The sequence below is a fragment of the Grampus griseus genome, assembly GCF_964374135.1.
Source record: "Grampus griseus genome assembly, chromosome: 19".
Taxonomy (NCBI): Eukaryota; Metazoa; Chordata; class Mammalia; order Artiodactyla; family Delphinidae; genus Grampus; species Grampus griseus.
The window spans coordinates 6,492,451-6,499,219 of NC_139013.1; the positions used below are offsets into that span (position 1 = coordinate 6,492,451).

Here is a 6,769-nt window from a genome sequence, read left to right on the forward strand (position 1 = left end):
CGCCGTCCCAGTGTCTCCGAGGGCCAGCAGGCCCGGATGGATGGGTAGCATTGCGGTCCCTGACAAAGGGTCCTAGAAGGTCTGTCTACCTTGACTTATTTTATTTTATTCCAAACTTGGGGTGATGATGATAGTTTTCGTAAAAGGTACCTCATTTGCAAGAGGAGGCCCTCCCAAAAGACATTTTGTCCCTGGCACCGCCCCAGGGAGGGGGGTGTGCTGTCCTCGAGGGCAGGTCCCAGCCTGGGCTCTGCTACCAGCCGCTGTATGCCCCCCTCAAGGACCTCTTCCCTCTCTGGATCCTTGGTGCTCCTTCCTCGACTTCCTTCTGGCTACCAGTGGGTGGATGGGTGGATTTCAGATGTATCAAAGGCTTGACAGGGCTGCAAGGGCCTTCCGAGATCTTCCTCCTCCTCTCCCCTTTCACAGAAGGGCCAAACTGGCCCAGAAGCAGCAAGTCTTTCACCCTAGACCCCCCAGCCACCCAGGCTCAAGGACTTGGGACTCCGGCTTCTTAGCCCACAGCCTCTGACACCCCCCGAGGGTTCCAATCAGAGCTCCCACAGTTCATCCGGTCTTCTTCTGCTCAGGCTGGATTCACACGAGAATGGTTGGGGCGAGCGGACAACTGAGAGAAGCCACCGGGGTATGACAGCCAGGGGCGATGGGGACTTGAGCAGACTGGAAAACAGATTCCCCATTAGAAGCGGCCAACACCCTGCTCCAGCCTCCCCACATCGAAAAGCTGGCCCACTGTTGCTGGATGGTGCAAAGTCTCTGGTTAGAACTGACATGGGGGGGCTGCCACGGTCACCCAGAAATCAGTTGAGTGGCCAGAATTGATCGCCAGCATGGCCCTAGGGAGGGCATTACAGGAGGCGGAGGGTCCCCAGGAGAACTCGGAGCTGTTGGTGGGGTCCCCAAAAGGGCATACCAGATGAGGATCCCAGAGGGGCCTCAGATGTGATTGGAGGATTCCAGACAAACAAGGGCATCGCAGAGGTGGCCCGGATACAACAAGGTTCACTGAGGTCAGCCCTCCAGACCTGACAAGGGTGTTTTCAGACATGACAAAAGGATCCCAGAGGCACCGTAGATGTGATCGGAGAATTCCAGACATAAACAAGTGATAGCAGGGTGGTTCCAGAGAATTAGGGGATCTCAAAGATGACAAAGGGATCTGGGGGGACAGACAGAATGAGAGTCACAGATGGGCACAGAGACATGTATGCAAAGGGTTCCCAGAGGGACCCAGACGTAACTAGGAGATCTCAGATGGGACAGGAGGGACTCAAACATGAGAAGGGGATCCCAGAAAGACCCTGGACAGGGCTTTGGACGGCTGGCAGAGTCCCCCTCTTGGTGTGATGATCTGTAGGCTCTCCCTCCCCTAGATGAGACTGAGAGATCGCAGACACACAAGGGATCTCAGACATCACAAGGGGATCCCAGAGAAGCTCTTGGGATTCTGGAAGCACTGCCCTGCCCCGCCCCTCCACACAGACACATAAGTATAGTCGTCTCTGGGTCCTTCAACCCAAGACATGAAGATCTTGGGGCCCCTGGACATGACAAGGGAATCCCAGAGAGGCCCCAGACATGACTGGGGGGATCCCAGAGGGAGCCTGGGCAGGGCTTAGGGATTGTGGCAGCGCCCCGCCCCCGCAGCCAGGATGGGGGATCCGTGGGTCCTAGGACCTAGGGTGTGGGGACGCCCACGTGACACAGGCGTGGAGCCCCTGAGAGCCCCCGAGAGGCCGCCCCGGGCTCAGGCCCGGCGGGCGGCGGGCAGCAGCGCACTGTCGAACTGGTAGGTGAGCTTGCGCTTGACCTTGCGGATCTCGCCGGTCTTGGCGTAGTTGCGCAGGGCGCGCGCCAGCTTCTGGTAGGTCATGCGTTTGCGGTTGCCCTTCTGCTGGCCCCAGCGGCGCGCCAGGAGCTCCTTGTGCTTCGAGGAGAATTGGAAGACCCCGGCGCCCGGCTCCACCCACCACACGCACTCGCGCATGTCTCCGCGCGTCAGCAGCCCCAGCAGGAACTGGTACAGGCGCAGCTTCTTGCGGGCCCCTGCGGCGGGTGCGGGGCGCGTTAGCTGAAGCATCCTTCGGGCCCCGCCCCACCCCCTCCCCGCTTCACCCCGTCCCGGAACCGCCAAGCCTCTGTCTCCCCATAAAGAGAATTGGGGTGACGAAGGTGGCTGCTAGGTACACCTGCCTCTGTCTGTGCCACACTCCCATCCGGGGCAAGTTGCTCCCCTTTCCTGAATGTGCCACCCCATAACCCCCATCTCCCATCCCTGCTTTATATTTCAGGATGTGTCTCTGTCCTGTGACTGCTTGGTGGCCAGCACGTATCTGTTGAGCGCATGGATGAATCTGTGAAATGGGTTGGCAATGCTCCTCAAAGACTTATGACAGAGCTGACTTGTGGTGAAGAGATCTGAAGTGGGTTTGAATGTGGCCATTTCTCCAGCTCCAGGTCACTCAGTGTGTCAGTTCCGCGGGGACTGGGATCCTGGGAGAGGCCAAGGGGTCTGACTCCCGGGCTCCTTTAAGCAGCAAGGGCCCCACAGAGTTGGGGGGTTCATAGCAGGCACTGGATACAAGAACCCCACCTCTGCCATTTTCCAGCTGTGTGACGTTGGGGTGGTGACTTAACCTCTCTGAGCTGGTGTTTCCTCAGCTAAAAGTGAGGCTTGTGTGTGTGTTTTTACAAATCTTTCTGAAGCGCTTAGTACCAGGTGCTGCTCTAGGCACTGAACAATTATGAGCTCATTTAATCTTCATCATAACCCCACGAGATAGGGATGATAATAACAATGCCCATTTTACAGATGGGAAACTGAGGCCCAGATAGGGAAAGTAACTAATAATTCCAACTTCCAGGGGTTGTGAGTAATGGAGGGCACAGGGGCAGAAGCAGGGGTTGAATGATAGATGGGAGTTGATATTGTGATGATTTCTTTTGCTACTGTGTCCATAATGATGGTGAAGATTTATTGAGTGCCAAACTCTGTGCCGAACACTGCTATCTCATTGACATGTATGATCCCCCCTAATTCTCCCAACCACCAGCAATAGATACTATTACTGTCATCCCCACTGTACAGATAGGAGACCAAGGCACAGAGCGGTAGAGACAGTTGCCCAAGGCAACACAGCCAGCAGATGGCAGATCTGGGAACTGCCCTCAGCGCTGGAGTATATATACTAGTTGCTTGGGAAGACATGGTTCCTTTAACCTCCCACCCCCATCTCCAGTTGGAGTCCCTCCCACCCCACTTGCGCCCACATACCTGCCTCAGATCCCCTCCCCTCGGGGCCAGCCATGAGGGCCTCATCTGACTCGCTGTCCGAGACCTCCAGGGCGGGACTGTCCAGCAGGAGGTCCTCTTCCTCTGACAGCACGGGGCTGGGGTATGGGGCGTACGCCAGGGGACCCAGGGTCTGTGGAAGGTCAGGGTTACCTGTAGTCCCAGAGGGAGGTCCCCCTTCTCTCACTCCCTCTGCTTTCGTCCCTTGGCTTCTTCCTGGGCCCCGGCCGTGGCCCTCCCCACTCTGCTCACAGCCTGCACTCTGGCCTCGGTTCAGATCTCCATGGCGTGGCCAGGGGATGCCCGGGCCACCTCCATGAGAGCCTGCTCCACACAGATAATGGCCTTTGGTGCGGCCCCTGACCCACGTTTGTGCCTCTGTTGGCTCGATGGTGCAATGGAGTAATAATGCTGCTTAACCTTAGAGGGTCGTCAGAGGGATGAAGGGGTTCCTGGGTGCACAGGTTTTGATGCAGTGCCTGGCACCTAGGAAACCTCAACCAAATGATGGGGATTTTCATGGTCACCCTGCCCCTCACCTGGCATGTGAAGTCCTCCATGGGGTATGCTGGGAAGCCAGGCCCCGGGGCCTCCAGGCTGGGGGCCGGGTCCAGGTTCCCCACAGGGCTGTAGGTTGAGGGTCCGTAACAGAGCTGGACACCCTGGGTGTGGCTGAAGGTGGCCACAGCCGGGTCAAAGGTTTCATAGGAGGCGGCTGGGACAGCTGGACTGAGGCCGTAGCTCCACAGATCTGGGGGGAAGGGCGCTGAATCAGAAGCTGAGAGGTCTGGCCTCGGCCCCCTCTCCCTGGAAGCCCCTGCACTGGCACAGAGGGACCACTGTGGGCTGTGCAAATCTCTGACCCCAGGATTTGCATGGGCAAGCGGGTGATTGGGAGAGGAAAGGGGAGGAGGTCTGGAGGCCTGAGCTAACCTCGTCCTGCTGTGCCAGGTGACAGCCTCCCCTGGACCTCAGCTCTCCCATCTGTAAAATGGGCCCAAGGGGCAGGTGGGGAGGGTGCTGGGCCAAGATCACTCACCAGGAGCCCCGTCTGAGTCGGGGTAGCTGGAGTGCTTGCAGCTGTCCAGGTCATAGAAGACTCCATCTGGGTACTGATAGGGGTTGGGAAAGAAAAGGGGTCAACCCAGGCTGCAGGGAGACCCCACCCAACCCCGGACCAGCGGGGAGACTATGACAGGCTGGGAGAGGGAGAGAAAGAGAGACCCAGAGACTAGGCACCAGAGACAAGGGCAAAGAGAGGGACATCCAGAGATACAGAGTTGGGAGATAGATACAACACAGCAGAAATACACAAAGGCCCAGACCCAGACGCGCGCGCGCGCGCGCACACACACACAGAATGAGAGACACAGGTAGGGACACATAGAAGGAGACCAGGGTCTCGCAAAGGGACACAGCAGCCAGCCGCTACTAAGACTGTGGGCTTCCGGGAACCCCAGCACCTCACCGACACAGCTGTGACGTTGTAGCAGCTGGGGAAGGTGTAGATGAGCCCCCCCAGTCTTGCCTGCCTGGGGGAGGGGCAGGGGGCCGAAGGGTGAGAGGCACAGAAGTGTTTTTCACAGAGGCAAAGAAGCTCTCCATGCTTTTTTTATCCCCCTCCATATCACTCCGATTCATCCCAAGAATCATGTTGCTTTAGCAATTAAAGTCTAAAACTAGATATATGCCATCCTGATAAACCAGTGATCTCACTGCAAGGTATTTACCCATGAGCACTGAAAACGTATGTCCACGAAACAGCCTTGTTCAAGAACAATCAGCACAGCTTTAGGAACAGCCCCCAAACGGGAAACGGCCCAAGTGCCCAGAGACAGGAGAATGGACACACAAACTGCGGTGCGTTCCTAGGATGGAGTACTATACAGCGAGAAAAAAGGACCAACGTCTGACACACACTTGATGTCGCGTGAGGAAACCAGACCCAAAAGGTCTGTGTGATTCACTTTATATAAAGCTCAAAACCAAGCAAAACTAATCCATGGTGGAAAATATCAGAGGGGTGTATTGATTGGGAAGGGACGTGAGGGAATCTTCCGGAGTGATGGTAATGTTCTCTATCGCGGTCTGGTTCGTGGTTACACAGGTGTGTGCCTATGTTAAAACCTCACTGAGCTGTACACAAGATTCGTCTCTTTCTTGACTTGTAAGGCAAACCTCAATTTTTTTTTTTTTAAAGCAAAACTCTTCAAGTTGGAGGAGGGTGGGATGTGCTGGCGAAGGGGCACCCACAGGGGGGTTTCTTTCCAGCACGTGAGTGGGGTTTTATTTCTTGGACTGAGCTGTGGGTTTATGGGGGTGGGGTATAGTATTCTGCGCGTCTGAAATAGTCCAGACTCAATTTTTGAAAATACGAAGTAAAGCAGAGAAGAGAAGAAGGAATAAGTAGATTTACTAAATGTGGGATGGACGGAGGAAGGGACACAAAGTCAAAGACACAAAGACCCACCCCTCCCCGTTCGAGGAAGTGGACCAGAGTCTGAGAGAAGAGAAGAGATGTTAGGAAAACTTCTGTGATGGAATGGGTAGGAAGGGGGTCCTTGGAGGTACCGAGGAAAAGTCAGAAAGACAAAGGGACAGGAAGGAGTAGAGGGGGAAACTGAGGCAGGGAGGTCGCGATGGGCCACGTGGGTCCCCCCACCCCTCCCTGACCCCCAGGGCCCCAACTCACCAGACAGCTGAAGTGTGGCCCGTCAAGCCTGGAGGGGGAGAGACACAGGGGCATGTCAGGGGAGCCTGCAGCCTCCTGAGTCTCGAAGCAGTTGGGCAGATGGGGGATAGGCGACTGCAGCTGTGACCACCACAGCTCGTTCACTGCTGCGTGTCTCTGTGTGAGACCAGCCCCACCACACTCACCCCCACCAGGACAGGAAGTGGGGGGCGGGGGCCAGGCAAATGTTTCCCCCTCCCCCGGGATTTGCATAGACAGAGGCTGGGCGGGGGCAGGGAAAGTGAGGGAGAGAAAGTCCCGGGAGAGATGTGGGCGCCCGAGGGCGGGTGGGGGCGGGGCGGGGGCCTTGGTGAGCGAGTCGGTTAAATGGGTCCATCTTGGACCGGAGGAGATAGATGGAGAGATGGACGTTGGGGTAGAGATGGGAAAACACAGAAGAGGTTCAGCAGAGGGGAGAGGAGAGGAGGGAAGGGAGAAAGGTGTGGAGAGACAATTCACATGGCATGGGATGTAGGAAGTATTTATTAAGCCCCACAGATAGATGGGGTGGGGGACAGACGGGGAGACAGAAGGAGAGATGAAACAAACTGGAGAGACAGAGAAAGACACAGAGAGAAGGAGCAAGAGGCAGAGAACAGAGACCCAAAACAGAAAAGATGTGCTAAGAAGCACGGTGAACAGACCCAGTGAGTGAGTCGGGGATGCAGTGAGACTCCGAGGAGATGGGGACAGAGACAGAGATGGAGGGCCACTTGGGAGAGGAC

General features: G+C 56.4%; 1 protein-coding gene across 3 annotated transcripts; it reads right to left on the minus strand.

Annotated features, from left to right (window-relative positions):
• Window positions 1-1,661: 1,661 nt before the first annotated feature.
• Window positions 1,662-6,059, minus strand: SPIB (Spi-B transcription factor; the record flags this gene model as incomplete). Of its 3 annotated transcripts, none has more annotated exons than XM_082676841.1 (5): window positions 1,662-2,067; window positions 3,296-3,446; window positions 3,853-4,064; window positions 4,353-4,425; window positions 6,006-6,059. In XM_082676841.1, the coding sequence occupies 5 exons, from the start codon at window positions 6,057-6,059 to the stop codon at window positions 1,769-1,771; spliced, it is 789 nt and encodes a 262-aa protein (XP_082532967.1). In that variant the 3' UTR covers window positions 1,662-1,768. The 3 variants fall into 3 exon arrangements, with proteins under 3 accessions (XP_082532967.1, XP_082532966.1, XP_082532968.1); XM_082676840.1 differs by having other exon boundaries at window positions 3,853-4,079; XM_082676842.1 differs by lacking the exons at window positions 3,853-4,064; window positions 6,006-6,059 and having other exon boundaries at window positions 4,353-4,418.
• Between the last annotated feature and the right edge of the window lie 710 nt (window positions 6,060-6,769).